Source organism: Lathamus discolor, chromosome 21 (genome assembly GCF_037157495.1).
Source record: "Lathamus discolor isolate bLatDis1 chromosome 21, bLatDis1.hap1, whole genome shotgun sequence".
NCBI lineage: Eukaryota > Metazoa > Chordata > Aves > Psittaciformes > Psittacidae > Lathamus > Lathamus discolor.
Genome location: NC_088904.1, coordinates 4,359,013 through 4,374,756, shown reverse-complemented (window position 1 = coordinate 4,374,756; position 15,744 = coordinate 4,359,013). Strand labels below are relative to the sequence as shown.

Sequence of the window (15,744 nt, the reverse complement as noted above, 5' to 3'; positions counted from 1 at the left end):
CTGTATTTATCAGCCGTGCAGCCAGCAGCAAGAAGTTAAATTCTCAGTCAAGCTGTGGAAAGACTGATCCAAGTGGGATAACTCTTAACAAGTAGTTTCCATTCTAATACCGTTCTGCTGCTTCCAGCAGTGTTTCCAATCCATGCAGGCACCACGCAGGGCTTTGCAGGGAAACTCCAAGTGACAGAACTGGACAGTGTCAGGAAGCTGCTGGTGCAGCGCGGGGTTTGGGTGCAGTGTAAAACCCTGCCTTCCAAGCTGGTAATCCCAGGTTTTGCTCTTGCCCTGCAGTACCTTAGCTAGGTTCTCCTCTGTGGAACCCAGCAGCTGATCCCAGTGCACTGAACTGCACGGTGGGATCTGCAGGCTCCCAGGGCACTGTTTTGACAAGGCATTGGCTTCACTGCTGCTTGAGAAAGTCCCTTTCTGGCTCCGTTTTGCTGCTTGCTCAGGAGAGATTATCTCTGGCAATTGTTAACTAAGCTGTTGCCACAAGAGTTCCTGCATCAGCTAATGGACCGCTGCAGCCGGGTTATCGGCAGGGCTGAGAAGTGGACTGCCTGTTCCCAGGAGGGGTTGTTTCCAGGTATTTCCATAAACTGCTGTTGGACTGTTCCAGGCTATCCAAGCTGAATAATCTGTGGAGGTAGGGCTTGTTTCCCAGTAAACAAGGGCAATTCCCAGGCACAATTTGATAAAGTCATCTAAATAATGAGCAAATGCAGTATCAAACCTCTCCTTGTTCTCTGCCACTGCGAGCTGCTGCAGCGTTGCTGCACCCTTGGTCTCTTTGTTAGAACAAGTGAGAAAATGAAACCCTCACAGGCTTCGTTTTTCACCTTCCTTTTGTTTCAGGTGGCAAATTTGAGTGCCAAGGACAGCACTTTCACACTGAAAGACTGTGTATACAAGGAAGTGCAGAAGGACTGGCCTGGCTACTCTGAAGGAGATCAGCAGTTGCTGAAGAGGATACTTGTTCGGTAATTATTCCATCTTCTCTGTAATGGCATCTGGAGCTTGAAAGTTCTGGGCCAGGTCAGTTGCTATAATCGGGGTGACTGAAGTCAGAGCAATGGTAAGTCGAGTGTTTGACTTGGTTTAACATCAGGGAAATCTCTTTGTCATGCAGGCAGCTACAGAAGTTGTCTTAACTTGACTCTCAGAGTGAATGCACTCTTCAGCTCATCCTAGGTTGCCTTTCAATCACGATACTGAAAACTAGGGGGAAAACATGGATGGGGGAACAAAAGAGATCACAGTTCAAGTTAGGAGTGCCTTAAAATCCTGGGGATAAATGAATTGAGGCAAATGTGTCCAGCTCAGCTCTCCATTGAAACTCTCCATTCCTTTTTCCACATCTTCTTGTACATGGCTTCCTGTGCAGACTGCCACGGGTGCTAAGGCAAGGAGAGAGACGTTGCAGCCACGTCCCCCATCCTCAGCTGCTCTTTTCCAAGGGATGGCCTTGTGCTCCTTGAGCCATTTGCTTTGGAGACTTTGCTGCTTCATTCCTGTTGTGTTACTGGAGTGTTGGTTGGTTTGCTGCCTGTTTCTTGTGTTGCACATGCTGTTAGTGTCCCAGTCAGCAGGCAGGAGTCAACACTTGGTTGAAGGAAGGGATGCATGAGAAAGCAAGGGGTGGCTCTATAGAGACAACATCCCCAAACACATGCTGAGTGTCCTGCTGCCCATACAGCCTAATCCTCTCTGTCCAAGCCTGTTCTCACATTCCTTCGTGAAAGTAGCCTTTACCAGAGTGAGTTGATAGATTTGTGTATTAAGTGATGATTTTTTTCCTCTACAGATACTTTTCCTTAAGGGAAGCCTGCAAGCTTGGAAGCTTTTGGCTGGCAGGCAGCAGGGAAAGAGCAGATCTCCCAGCTTTCTAAAGGAGAACACTGCTCTGAGTGGTTCCGTTTCCTTCTCTGGGTTTGTAGTGTGGTTGTACTGACTTGGTACAGATTTTGTCATGCAGATAGAGACTTGACTTGGTTTTGAGACTCATTTGATTGGACTTTTGGTGAAGCTGAAGTAGAGCATGCTCTGTTTGAACAGCTTCCATGATTTTAAAGCACAATTGTCTTGGAGATGAGACTTTGTTAAACCAACAGAAACTTGCACTTAAAGCGCTTTGGTGTGCTGAAGAGAAATCAGACTCATTTCATGGCCTGGATGTTGAATTAGAATGAAAAGGAAGCATCCAAGTGCCATGCAGTCCTTATGGCTTCCACCAAAGCGAATTTCTCCCTGTCAGAAGCGATGTTTACTGCTTCTTTTCTAGAATTGTGGCATTCAGTTATGCGCAGGTCTAAAAATAGCCCTTGGAAAGGATGTATTCAACTGTGCAAACAAAGCCCCGCACAGGCAGTGCAGGTAATGAGGCTCCAGAATGGAAAAAACATGTAGGGCTGAAGACGGGATCAAAAACACACAGAGAAAAGGGCACAAGCCCCAGACACAGCCTTTACGTAGCTGGCGGAGGCGGCCGCGGTTGCCTGGATCCAGCCAATTGTTAAATGGCCTCTTGGTTTTCAGGTCCACTTGCTGCTTGCTGGTTCAACGGCTGCAGCAATCAGCACATCTGCCAATGTTAAACCCGTATCTCACGGTGCTCTTGGTAAACTGGCTCAGTTTCTGCTGGTGCTGTCTGCTCTCCAGCCTCTCAGTGTCGTTGTGAAGCGGTTCTGGGCTGTTAGCAGAGCTGCTGGATTGAAGGGAATCGTCTTGATTCGCTTCTCTTTAAATCCCCCATCATTAACGTGCTGGGAGATGTGACAAGGTTGCTCAGTCTGGTCAAACGACATCCCCAAAGCCACTTTCATTGCGGTGTTCATGGGATATCACTGCTTCCCTTCCTGTTTTCGCACTCTCCAAGGACTTCCCTTGAGTTGATCCCTAGCTGTTGAGGCTGTTCCAAATGAAATGAAACCAAGCAACCGAAGGCAGAGCAGTGGTGACACTGCAGCCATGGGAGCGTTGCTGCAGTACGGCTGAAGGTTCAAGCTCAAGGAAATCACGTCTGGTCTGGGGCTCTATGGTCACAGTGACTCTCATTATACCTTTTTTGCTACGAGAGGTTTCTGTTGTTTGGTCAGTATTGCAAATGCAGCCCAGAGTAGCACTGTTTTGCACGGTGCAACTTAAAGAGTGTTATTATGAAGCCCTAAATGTAAATCCCAGTGGACCAATACCAGAACAGTGTTCCTGTTAAAATCCTGCTTCTCCCGGAGCCACAGGGGCTTGCTTCTAAAAGAGGGCTGCTGTTCCTGTCAAGTGCTTGGTTTAGTGGTGCTAATGAGTGAAAGAACTTCCTCCTCAACACCTGAGCAGGACTTTTGGTCCCTTTCCACTGTGCTTGCTTTCTCCATGGCCTTGTGAAGTCAGTTTTAACCGGGGTTGGTGCCCGGTTTCAGTAATCTCTCTGTGGATTGTTTTGCTAAGGCTGTAGTTCATTTGTTCTGATACAGTCCATCACCAGCTCAAGAGCAAAGAGGTAAAACTGTCAGAAACCAAGTTCCATTCCTCGGTAAGGAATCCCCTCGTGTGTCCAATAGCTCAACCTGCCTCTTCCCTCCCTGCCACAACACAGCCCAAGGTGTTGCCTCCATCCAGTTACAAAAGTCAGAGAAAGGCAAGAGGGAGACAAGCAATTCCCTGCGGTGTTGATGGGTATTTTCCTGTAGTGGTTCCTCCTTCCTAGATTTTGCCCGAGATCGAAGCTATAAGTGCCTGAATGAGCTGTGTTCATGGCATCTTCCAGCAGTCAGGATCTGAGCCCACAAAAAGGCTCTTTGCTCTGGAGGAAGACTCCAAATACCATCTGCTGGCTTTGTCAGGCAGGGGATGTGAAGAGCCTGGAATTGTGTTTTTCAGGAAACTCTGTCAGCCCCAGAACAGTAGCGGTTTTCAAGGAGAAGCACCTTCCCTGAGCCCCCCCAAGGACAACGTGAACTCCAGCTCTCCTCCTCAGGTGGGTCATCCCTCTGCAAGGGTTGCTGGGGCTGCTTAGCACAGAGCAAGCAACCGGCCCCATCTGCTCTCTATGGGGCTGGCTGCTGGCCTTAGGTCCAGGCTGAGCTGCACCCTGTAATCACCTGCTGCTGGAGGCACTTGGGTCAAGAGGTGGTTGGGGTTCAGTTCTGGTTTATTAAGTTAGAGCCTAATTCTGGGTTTCCTCAGCATCTGTTTCTCCTCTGGATGTGGTTCAGCCTATGGGGAGGATCTCTCACAGGGCGTCCTAGCTTTAGTTTTAAGGGCTGAGTTTTTGTCACAGCGCCTACATCCCTCTTGGAGTTTCCTGGGAGAAGGAGCTTGTGTTTTCCTCATTACTAATAACTGACTGGAACGAAGCAGTAATAAGCAGCTCCCAAACACGGTTGAGTTATTAAAAACCTTGACCTTTTGCAACCTAATTGCTGTGGCAGATCAGGGGCACGTTGCTCTGCTCCTTGACTTGTGCAGATGCCAGTGCGCGGAGCTGGGAAAAGGGCCTTTTGAGGGTTTTTCCGGGATGATGAACTGCGAAGGAGCTGCGTTTGCTTGGGTGTGAAGCAGGGCCTGGCCCCACTCTTCTTGCTGTCTCTTAGCACAGGCATTGCTTGCTAGCATTGTGAAACGCCAGCTTCCCTTCTCTGCTGTGGGTCAGCCCAGACAAGTTGAGTATTTATTCTCCTGCTGCCAATGGAATGTGTAATGCCTGCTTGTCTGGACAGACGCGCTGAGGATTAGTGGCAAAGAATATTAGCAGGTAAAGAAATTATGTGCTTTCTGGCAGCAAGAGGGAGGCCGCTGTCTATTGAGAACAAGAACTGTGCAACTCGTTTGCCAGGTACCTAATTCCAAATCTTCTCCTGCTCTGCTGTGGCCATGTTCGCTGTGGATAAAGAAGGATCCCCTTCGTTGGGGTTAGCTTGGAAAGCAGCAGTGCTGGGAAGAGGCTGGTCTGGGGCTTCTCTTAACCTGATTCTGACAAAAAGAGGTTGAAAAAGCCTCTTGCTTCTGGCTGGCCATGGTTTGAAAGGCACAAAGGACCAAGGTTGTGGTCTCCTGAGATGACCCTGTTGAGCCTTTAGGTGATTGCTTGGTTTGTGTCTAGCAGAGGCCAGTGAAACAGGGGCCCATGGAAGAGAAGTGTTTCCAGCAGTGCTTTTAACACAGCTCGTGTCAGGCTGCAAACCACAGCTTCTTATTATAAGCATTCCCATCATAGAGCTGTGATACTCCATAGCTGTAGTTCCTGTTCAGGGAAGGGGGTGTCTGCTGATGGCTGCAGTCCCAGCAGAGGATTGGGATTTGGTAGTCGGGAATGTGAAACATTTTGGGAAAGTTCAGCTACGGAAGGGAGGCAAAGCAAAGATTGGGCTGGTAGTTGTGAGGGAGCAGAGCAGGTATCAATGCATGTTCCACCTCATACCCAAAGGGGTGAGGTTGGTGAAGCTGGTGTTTGCTGGATTTAGGGACAGGAGAGTAGGAGATGGCAGCTCTTAGAGCTGCAGTCAGGGGGCTGGCCCCTCCTTTGGGAGATGGACACTGTTGTGCTGGGGAGGCAGCTGGGGATGTTGCAGAGCCGGTTGGACGCGCTGTCCCTGCCCCTTGAACCCTGTGGCAGCGTGAGCAGCTCCTCTGTGTAATCACTGTGACGGGTGGGAAGGATTCCTGCTGCCGAGCGTGGCCTGAGACCCCGGGGAGCAAAGAGCAACAGGAATGGGGGAAAGGAGCAGGTTGGTGGCTCCCTGCGAGAGCAGCCGTGTTCCATCCAGTTGCTCTTCCCTGTGAGGGTGCTGAGGCGCTGGCACAGGGTGCCCAGAGAAGCTGTGGCTGCCCCATCCCTGGCAGTGCTCAAGGCCAGGTTGGACACAGGGGCTTGGAGCAAGCTGCTCCAGTGGAAGGGGTCCCTGCCCATGGCAGGGGTTGGAGCTGGAGGAGCTTCAGGGTCCCTTCCAACCCAAACCACTCCATGATCCAGCTGCACCTCTGTGACGGGACAAACTTTCCATTTGCAAACCCCTCGCAGTCCTGCCTGAGACACCAAGAAAACAATACAAGAGCCAAAAGAAATAACCAAGCTATCGCTTGTTTTCCTCTGGGCACTAAATAAGCTCTGCCCAGAGTTCCTGCAGGCACCCACCACTGCACTGATGCCTCTCCAAGGTAATTTTTGGCTGGCTCTGGCTGGCCTGAGCCCAGTATCTGTAGCTCTGGCTCTGCATTGAGCTCTTCCTGCTGATGGATGGATGGGTTCTGCCACAGCGCAGCTTCCCGAGGCCAAGCCGCAGTCTGTGAGCAAAGGTATTGGCACATGGAGCTTCTCCAAGCCCTGCCTTATGAATGTCCAGGTGGGGCAGATGGGGACAGTTGGGATCTGCTGCTCTCTCTGCTTCTGCTTTAAAAAGGGGGTACTTTGGGTCACGTTGGCTTCTGAAACTGCTGCAGATGCCCTTTTGTTGCCTTAAATCCTGAGAACTTACCAGTTGATGCTCTTCCCTCTTCTGGGCAGTGCCTCTTCCTTGAGAAGAGGAAGAAGTGCTATTCCTGGGTAAAACTGAGCACGGAGCTGGTAAGATCAGTTGGGAATAAAATGAAGGACTTGTGAATCCCTCCCTGCTCCAGAGGTCTGAGCACATCCTTCCTGCGCAGGGACTTGGAGAGGCTTTGAGTGTCGTGCCATGAGCAGAAGGATGAGTGAAGGACAGGGGTTACTTCTAAAGGGCTGGATGTGAAATCGGATGCTAGAACAGGCTGGGTTGCACGTCCTGTGCGTGACTGGTGCAGGAGATCAGTAATTGCTGATGTGATTGGGGCGGTCTATAAGCTCTTCCAGCAAGCCACGGGCTCCAGAGTAGCTTTTCAGGAAGGGGCTTGGGATGCATCAGCTTCTGGAGGACCTGGTGGTGCTGGAGCCTGTCCGCAGGCCCAGGCTCCGAGCTGGGACACTCGCTGGCAGCGTTCCTGATGGCACAGCTCTTGCTCTGCGGATGCTCCTTGGTTCTCTGGTTGCGCACTACCACCTAGTGGTGACAGCGCCCAGAGCCTGGCCTCGGGACCTCAGAATGATTTCCTTTTCCCTTTTTCTTCCCCAGAAACGATCCCAGCCTCTGGAGTTCATCGACCCCCTGGCCAACAAAAAGCCCAGGATCTCGCATTTAGCTCACAGGACTCAACCCACGTTCAACGGGAAGCTGAGCTCCTCCAACGGGAAGGATGCGCCTGCCCCTGCGCTGCCGCCGGCGCTCCCGGAGGCCGTGAGCTCCAGCTCCAGCCTCCCGGTGCTGGAGCTGCCCAGGCCTCACGATCCCCTTTCGGATGTCAGCAATGACCTGGCTCACAACGGCAGAGACTGTGAGAACCCGGAGCCGGCTGACAGACTGACTCACCCCCTGCCAACAGACTGTGCCCAGACCAGCAAACACAACTGCAGCTCGTATGTAAAAACCAAGAAGAAATCCAAAAAGCACAAAGATAAGGAGAAGGAGAGGAAGGAGAAGAAAACCGAAGAGAAATGCAAAGAGGAGAAGCAGAACTGTGAAGTAATTAAAAACGCTGACTTAGGTAGTGTTCCCCAGGAGCAGGTCACAGGTACGTGCGCTCCCAGGGGTGCTCCTGTACTCCCTGTGCCGAGAGAAGGGTGGGATCAGCTCTGTGTGATCTGTGCTCGGGATCTGTTTGAGGGAAGAGGTTGTGTGCCTGCTGGCAGTGTGTGAGTGAAACACCATCACTGCCCCTACCTGCAGCCTGACAAACGTGCTTCCTCTCGAAAGGGGATATCAGGTTTTTCCTGTCTAACCTTCCGTGCTGTTTGGAGCTGCCTCAGAGCGTGTCGTGTTTCCCCTGGTTAAATTAAAAGCTGTACAAATATCTGGGATGAAAGGCAGGCATCGGGATGTGTTGGTTGCCTGATTCCTTATGGCTTGCCTTTGGTGCTGTGATGATTCTTGTATTGATTTTGAACTCGGTGATGAAACGTGAGTCATGAAAGCGTTGAATGTTGGATACAGCAGAAGTGACAGCTGAGTGCTGGAATAGGTGTTGTTAAAGCAGGACACAACCAGCTCTTCCAGCCTAAAAGCACTTCCTTGCTGTAGCCCATTATTACTCTGATCTCTCCCTTTGAGCACTACCACAATAGTGAATCTCCTGCCCACTGAGATGCAATGAAAATGTTTTCTCACAAACCAGCCTATCTCTAAGTCACTTCTGCAGAGTCTTAGAGCAGAGAATGCACACTGGCCAATGCAGTCCATCACCTTGCCTGCTGCTTTCATGTTTCCTGCTGTTTCACTGGGCTTTGATAGACTCCCAGAGCAGTTCCCTGTAGTCCCCATCTGATGTTAAATGTCTTTGCATCCATCTTGTTTCCCTTTCCCCCGTTACTGCTTTTGAAGTTCCTCTTTGTGCTTGGTGCATGGAAATGGGCCCGTTTTGGCTCACAGAGGCAAGTATCTTGACATGGAAACTGATCTGTCGAATTCCTGGGAAGGGAGACAGCTTCGTGGGACATTAGGGTTAGTGTCTTCTTCTCCATGTACCTCGTGTCTGGAGTGGTGGTGGAAATACACACACACCTTCCCCCTGTAGATGGGTATCTTTGTCAGCGTTCCTTTACACCACAATACCCTGAATCCTTTGGGAAGTTGCTGACCCTCTCCCACCTTTTCTGCTTGACAGCCCTTTGCTCATGAGTGCAAGTTGGGGTTTGTGCCTGCTGCACCCTGATGGATGGGAGGTAACAAATCTGAGCTGGATTTGGGAGCGAGCATAAACAGGATGTGGTCAGTGAGTGGCTGCTTGGACCTCGCACAGCCAGCTCGCGTCTCGGCTGGGATCTCTTCCTTCTGCGCCTTACTTCATGCCGATAACACGGGCCTAACCCTGCTCCTTTGCTCTGCAGCCAAGGGCTGGTGCCTTCTCCAAGCCCCCCTGGTCCAGGGGCTGCAGGGAAGCGGAGTTTCCCTTGGGAGGTTTGTTCAGGAGGCTCTGGAGGGACCTTCAGGCTCCTTTCAGCAGTCAGTAGGTGGCACTCACAGGCAAAATAAACCTTTTAAACCTCCTTATTGTCCCCTTCTCCTCCACGATCTCCCTTCCCCGCGGTCCGGCTCTTCCTTCCTCGCGGTCCGGCTCTTCCTTCTCCGCATTCTGGCTCTTCTTGCCCACGTCTGCATCTTTCACACTGATGGTCAGGTAAGGACGAAAGCAGAGTTGGCTGCAGTAGGCATTTGAGGCTGGGGCGTTTAGAATGATGCTGGGTGTTCTGCCATTCTTCCGCTCTCTTCAGGAAAGCCTTTCCATGGAAATTCAGGGGGAAAACAGCTTTTAAAGAGCTAGAATCAGGCTGTTGCTTTTACTTGCCTGGCTTTATTCCTGGGGTGCTTCATGCTCCCTACAGTTCCTCTGAGTAATGACTGTACAGTGGGAGCGTAGGTGAGTGCAGGGATGCATGAGGCATGGGGCTCACACCTCCCTTTCCTGTGCATCTGGGGAGATGGAGCAGTCAAGGCTCTGCTTACTCTAAGTAACAGACTTGGAAAGAAGAAACACCCCTCTGCAAAGCACTTGAGTTCAGTCCTTTGCAGCCTTCTCCACTTGACTCTTACTGTGCTTGCCTACTCATGGATTTGCTGCTTAGGACTTTAACACACAGTTGGTGAGAAATAGCACTTTTCAAACTTGTATTCAACTCCTTTCTTCCTCCAGGCTAATAATCCAGTGTCTGGATTGTGTTGAGGGATGGGGCTGAGTTTAGGCTCACGTTCAGAATCCTGTTCCTCCTGACGTCTTTGGTCCATTCACTTAAGCTTTGCTTGATTCATGTTTCTTCAGCTTCAGAGAGCAGAGAGCGCTTGGATTTGCCTACAGGGCAGGTGGGGAAAAAGCTGCCTGCCTTAGGAACCTCTCTGTTGTACCCTATGGAAGTCTGGAGCATTATGAGTAGGAGCCTGAGCCTGTAGGTTAGTCGTAGGGATCTACATAGTGTGGAATCAGGAGAGAAGTCCCTGCACCTTGCTCGGCTCTGTTCTGCTCATAAACCTGTGGTGCACTTCAGCAGTGATGGGGTCACTTCTCTCACCGTGCACACAGGGTTTAGGCACTTGGCTTGTGCTAAACTGTGTATTGCCGCTGAGGTTCTGAATGGGAAGTTGACCTGTGCAGAGTTTTGAAGTGTAACGCTGTCTATAAACAAGTTTTCTTCTTTTTTCCCCACCAGGTTTAAATGGAACATGCAATAATTCTAGTGTACCAACATCAACTTCAGAAATGCCAGATTATTTATTGTAAGTATATTTATCAGTCATTCCATCACTTTGGGATCGTGGTTCAAGCTAAAAATCACAATACTGGGGATTTGTGTTCGACTTCATTGTTTCTTGATAGAACTTTCAGGTTCTATCAAGAGAACCTATCTATGGGGTTACTCATTTAAAGAAAATGAGTAACGGCAGCTTTGCAGGTAGCTCCTTAGACTACACTTGATCTCAGATCTGGTCTTTACCTCCTCGTGGAGCTCAGGGTTATCTTCCCATAAACTGGTTGTTAAAGTACTTCAAGAAACATCCTGTGCCTTGAAGGGGTTTGGAAGGATTAAACATCTCCATGTTCCAGGTGGGAACTTTGGGAGGAAATGATCTGCTTTCATGTTCTGGAAGACAGAGTGAGACAGGATTTTGAGAGGTTGGCTCATTCCTCCCCTGTTCAGAGCCAAGATCATCTCCGTAAAGCAGTGAAATCCTCTTCACGGCGAGGTTACAACCTGTGGGTTGGGATGGGAGTTATTTCACCTCTTCTTAATCAGATCCCCTTGAGGTTAATTAAACAATACACTCGTGCTGGAGCTCAGAAACCTGCATAAACCCAACCCTGTTACAGGCAAAGCTCCGGCAGTGAGGAGGTGAAGCTGTGGCTGATATTCCCTTGGGTACCTCTCAGCCTGGGGTTTTAATGCCATCACTCAGGGAAGAGATGGAGGAGAAGGAAGTAGAGGAGGCCTCCATCCCCTCTGCTCTGCAGGCACAGTCACTGGAGCTGACTGGAGGAGAGATGGGGTTCCTGGGTGGTTGCACAACTGTTTGCTGGTCAAAGAGCCACTTGGAGGGGACATTTCCAATGCCATTCAGAAGACTGTGGGCGGCTCTTGGTATTTTCTTGCAACAGATGTGCAGATCCCTCCCTTAGAGGGATATTACAGCTCCTCAGTCCACCTCCAAAGGAATAGCGTGAGGTTTATGGCCTCCTGTAGGGTCTGTTGTCTCACCTTTTGGCACCATCTGACTAGTCTGAGGGTCAGCTTCTTAAATGATAAGAGCTGTTGCTGCTGTCTTGATCATGGAGGCACGTGTGTTCATGTGCTTCCATGCAGTGCTGCGGTCAGCTCTGGGGCCCCCAGCACAAGAAGGACGCAGAGATGGAGCCAGGCTGAGAGAGCTGGGCATGTTCAGCCTAAATCCCAGCTTGATACCAAGTTAGCTTGTAGGTGTTCATGCACTGAGCTGGCAGTGCTGCAGGCAGGGAGGTGGCACATTGGAGTCATCACATAGAAAAAGCTGAGTTTTACCATCAGAGAGGACTGGCTGCTGGGCCTTCTGCAGCCTTCCAGGTTTAATGGCTTTTTGTTGCGCTGAAGAACTTTCAAAGGGCCTCAGAGGCGCATCTGTTAAACAAGAGCTCTTGTGTTCACTTCACGTTGGGTATCTTCAGAAGGTAGAGGAGATACAGTCAGTCCATTCAGCGTGGCTGCTTGTCCTGTGCTTGCCACGTAATCTTCCTGTGAGCATTTTGCAATGATAGCTGAATGCTTTTTGTGTTCCTTTAAAGACTCTTAACAGTGGAAGCATCATATTCCTGCTGTTCCAATGGCTGGCACAGATGCAGAACTCCATGTTCTGCAGGACAGCGGGAGTTAGGAAAGCTGTAGCAGTGCTATCTGAATGTCCTCCTACACCCTCAGCTGCTCGCAGGCTTTGCTGTACCTGCATATTCCACACTTATCTGGTATAGATAAGAGATTTTGGGAGCAAACACTGTCTTGTTCTGCACAGAAGTCAAGGCAATAATCCTCATGGTTACCTTCTCACTCCTGTAATGCAAGTTGAAGAGGTTGTATTTTGTTTTCCAATGCAGTCACCTGCTGGACTGAACCTGGGCTGGGCATTGCAGTGTTCACACTGTGAGAGCAGCTTTCCTAAGCCAACAACTCCCTTATTCTCCCTGCAGAAAATACGCAGCCATTTCCTCCTCGGAGCAGCGTCAGAGCTACAAGAACGATTTCAATGCAGAGTACAGCGAGTACAGAGACTTGCACGCCCGGATAGAGAGGATAACACGGCGCTTTACGCAGCTGGATGCCAAGCTGAAGCAGCTCCTGCAGGGCACTGAGGAATATAAGGTAGAAACAGCAATGAAAAGCCACTTCTGCAAGTGGCAACGCTGCCACTCGGTGCAGTCGCTCTGGACATGGGGCTCTTGGGGCTGGGTTGGTGGCTGCAGAACGTGCACACAGCTGACAGCTCTGAGGACTGTTCTTAAAACAGCTCTGTGTTCTTTCGGTTTCAGGCTGGAGCACACATCATGGTACTTGTTGACAAGGAAAGGCCTCAGTGAGACAATTGGTGTCTTTAGCCAAAAGCTGCTGGAAGCTATTAGTGTATCCCAGCCAGAAAACTCATACTTGCACATATGGTAGCATATCGGGGCTGGAAGGGGAGTTAGCACGGGGTCATCTGTTGCGCTGGAATCTTTGATCTTAATAATGGAGCATTATTTGACTTGTCAGGCTGATTTTGAAAGAGCTGTAGCTATTCATTATCTTGAGAAAGTTAAGTCTCACTGAGTATAATAAACAGATTTTTACAGAGCACCTATTGTGCTAAACCCCTTTTCCTCCCTCCAACGTCCTTCCCCCTCTCTGAGAAGTTCAGTGACTCCTCACTGAGTTATCTTTCTGTCTTGGGGAAAAAGGAGTCTGGAGTTTTGGAGGCAATGGCAGTTACTCTGCGGTCCAGGTGCCTGTTGCAGGTAGTTCCCATGGCTGGGGAATGGGGCCTGATCCTTCCAGTGCTCATGGTGTCAGTACCAGTATAGTTATGGAGTCATCGAGGTATTGGATCTCATGGGAGGGAGTAGATTTGGGTCATTATTTAAAGGAAACATGGACTTTGAGCCATCAGGAAATGGCACCAACTGCAGTGGGGTGCAGGCCTCTGGAATGTAATCAGCTCTCTTTTCCTTTTTAGACCATCCATGATCAAATTTTACAGGAATATCGGAAAATTAAAAAGGTAAGGAAAAACAGCCACAAAAAATAACAGGCTTTTGGGTGGTGCCTCTGGTGTGACTGAAAGAGATGGGCACTTGCCAAGTGCAAATCCCAGTTCTGAAGCCATTCTAGCAGATCTTTGTTCAGCTTGAGCCTGTCCCAAAAGTGGTCTTTTCCTGGATCAGAAAGGGTCTGGGGGGAGCTGGGACTGCTCTGGGATCCTGGGAAGCATTCAGCCTTGTTAGTGGCGTGCCAGCACAAGAATGAATGTGTTAAATTAGTGCCTTTATCCCATCAAGTGAAAGAACTGCCTGTATTTCAGAATGCACAGGCTGAGTGATAACAGCATTCAACAGGGTCCTCCAAGCCTTGGGATCTGCTGCTATATGGGGAATGAGCTGAGGAAGCACTTGGGTCCGTAGCCCCCAGTGAGCCATGGCATGCAGAATACTTCCCATCTCTGTATCTGTATCTAAAGCATCCATACACCAGAGGTGGTTTGTTTTCTTTACGGTCTATGGATACAGAGCCCTGTTTTCCCAAGGGATTTTGAAGAGGTTCCCTGTGTGTTGCAAGTCCATCTTTGTTGTAAAGCTCCCAGGCTTGCACAGCTTGGGCAGGTGATACCTCCTGGAAGCTGAAATGTGCCCAGGTCAGGCTGAGCCCTTTGAGGAGGCTCCTGGAGATGGGTACTCATGAGAAGGGATTTTGTTCTTTGCCTTGTTTGGCCAGAGTGGGTTCATTTTAAATAGGCATCTACTCCGCCAGCTAGAAAAGCTTCAGTCCTTGGTCAGCTATTGATGCTCTGAGGTCTGGTGGCCTTGGGTCAGCATGGGCGTCACTGAGTTGGGAAGAACTGCCACCCATCACCGCGTTTTCATTTCTCTTTACAGACTAACCCCAATTACAGCCAAGAGAAGAACCGCTGCGAATACCTCCACAACAAACTGGCTCATATTAAGAAACTGATAGCAGAGTATGACCAGCAGCAGTTTTAGCTGGCGCTGATCTGGACTGGGGAGGGCAAAATAAAAGTCACCCGGATGATCCGTTCCCTTTTGTACAACTAGATTCCTTTCAGAGCGTTAATTCCTCCTGGTTGAAGAAGTTGGGGATGACTTGCGATGATGCTGAAGCTGCCCTGGCTACGTCGGAGCTGGGTTGCAAACCCAGTGCCTGGCATGAGCCTGTTGGGTTTTAGCCTCTCTGAATGTTGGAATGTAACAAATGACAAAACAGAAAACACATAAAAAAAAAACCCTCTGCTTATTTGAAGCCAGCGTTTGACACTTAAGGGAAAACTGACCTAAAGTGACCGAAGCTCCCAAAAGTTAAGAATCAGTAGTTTTCATGGATTAAAGTTTGGCATGAAGTGTAATTACCCAGGTCCACTGGGTTACAGTAAATTGTCCTTCAAATGGTGAGGAACTGGAATGCTGCTAGGTGACCTCCTGCTCTGGCACCTGCGACTGTTCATATGCAAGCTGTCTGCTCCACATGGCACCACGTTAAATACACCAAGTACCCAGAGCTCTCGTTGTTTGTTCCTGCTTTTGTCATCTCCGGTGTGTTGCTCTCTTGAGGTGGTTGTGTCAGGAGGAGGGGATCAGCCCCCGGGCTCTGCCCCATAGCCTTGTGCAGGGTGGATCCCTGCTGTGTAAATCATAGCCCCTTTTTCGTCTTCTCCGCTTGTGTGTCTGGAAGCAGCGGGTAGAAGTGTCTTGCTGTGGCCTCCCCAGCGTGCGCGGGCCAGTGCCTGCGTTAACCTCCACATCCCAGGGCTGGGAAGATCAAGACCTGTCTTTGACTTTTATAACTTTCTACCAAGGCAGCCAATTTTCTTAATCGCTGATGAGACTTTGGTCTATTTTTGTATGGAAAAAAAAAAAAAAGACAAAACGAGCATCTTTTTCTAAATCTGTGCCTCCCTTTCCCTTTCAGGCCGAGTGTTTCAGACCCTTTTCCTCTCTTCCAACCGCAGTATTATTGAAGCTTATTGGATAGTGTCCCAGGGAAGTTGCCACCTGTACTGACCCATCAGAGCGGAGGAGGTGGGAGGGGGGACACACACGATGCTTTCTCCTTCTGGTTTTTGTGTCTTTCCAAAGCAGCAGCAGCAGAAACTCGCTCTGAGAGCAGACAGCAGAGCCATGAGAGCAGTAAGGTAGCACTTTCCCATGCGGGTCACTTCCACTCTCGTGCTCTATCAGCCAGCTTCTGCTGCAGTCTTTCTTCTTGATTTTTGTGGCTTTGTTTGTGGACTTGAAGGGAACATTTTGAAGAGTATGGCCAGGGTGTGAGAAACACTCCAAAAAGCACAAAGGTGGCCTTTAACTCTGCTATTTCTTTCTCTCCCCTCTCCCCTTTTAATCCTGCCAGCCTGCGTGATTTGACTTCTTCCCGCTTCCGTTTATCTCAGAGTAAAGGATTCCTTTCCAGTGGCATCTCCTTCCCTTGGAGGTTGCACTGAAGAGTCTTTCACCCTTTGAAGGAGCGGA

General features: G+C 49.8%; 1 protein-coding gene across 1 annotated transcript in view; it reads left to right on the top strand.

Annotated features, from left to right (window-relative positions):
• ELL (elongation factor for RNA polymerase II) overlaps positions 1 to 14,776 on the top strand; it is a 47,789-nt gene extending 33,013 nt beyond the window's left edge. The window contains exons 6-12 of the mRNA XM_065699799.1: positions 856 to 980; positions 3,874 to 3,970; positions 7,080 to 7,575; positions 10,202 to 10,268; positions 12,205 to 12,376; positions 13,224 to 13,268; positions 14,140 to 14,776. Of these exons, the coding sequence (XP_065555871.1) occupies positions 856 to 980; positions 3,874 to 3,970; positions 7,080 to 7,575; positions 10,202 to 10,268; positions 12,205 to 12,376; positions 13,224 to 13,268; positions 14,140 to 14,244 (1,107 nt within the window). The 3' untranslated portion in view covers positions 14,245 to 14,776. The remainder of the gene's footprint in view (positions 1 to 855; positions 981 to 3,873; positions 3,971 to 7,079; positions 7,576 to 10,201; positions 10,269 to 12,204; positions 12,377 to 13,223; positions 13,269 to 14,139) is intronic.
• The last annotated feature ends 968 nt before the right edge of the window (positions 14,777 to 15,744 follow it).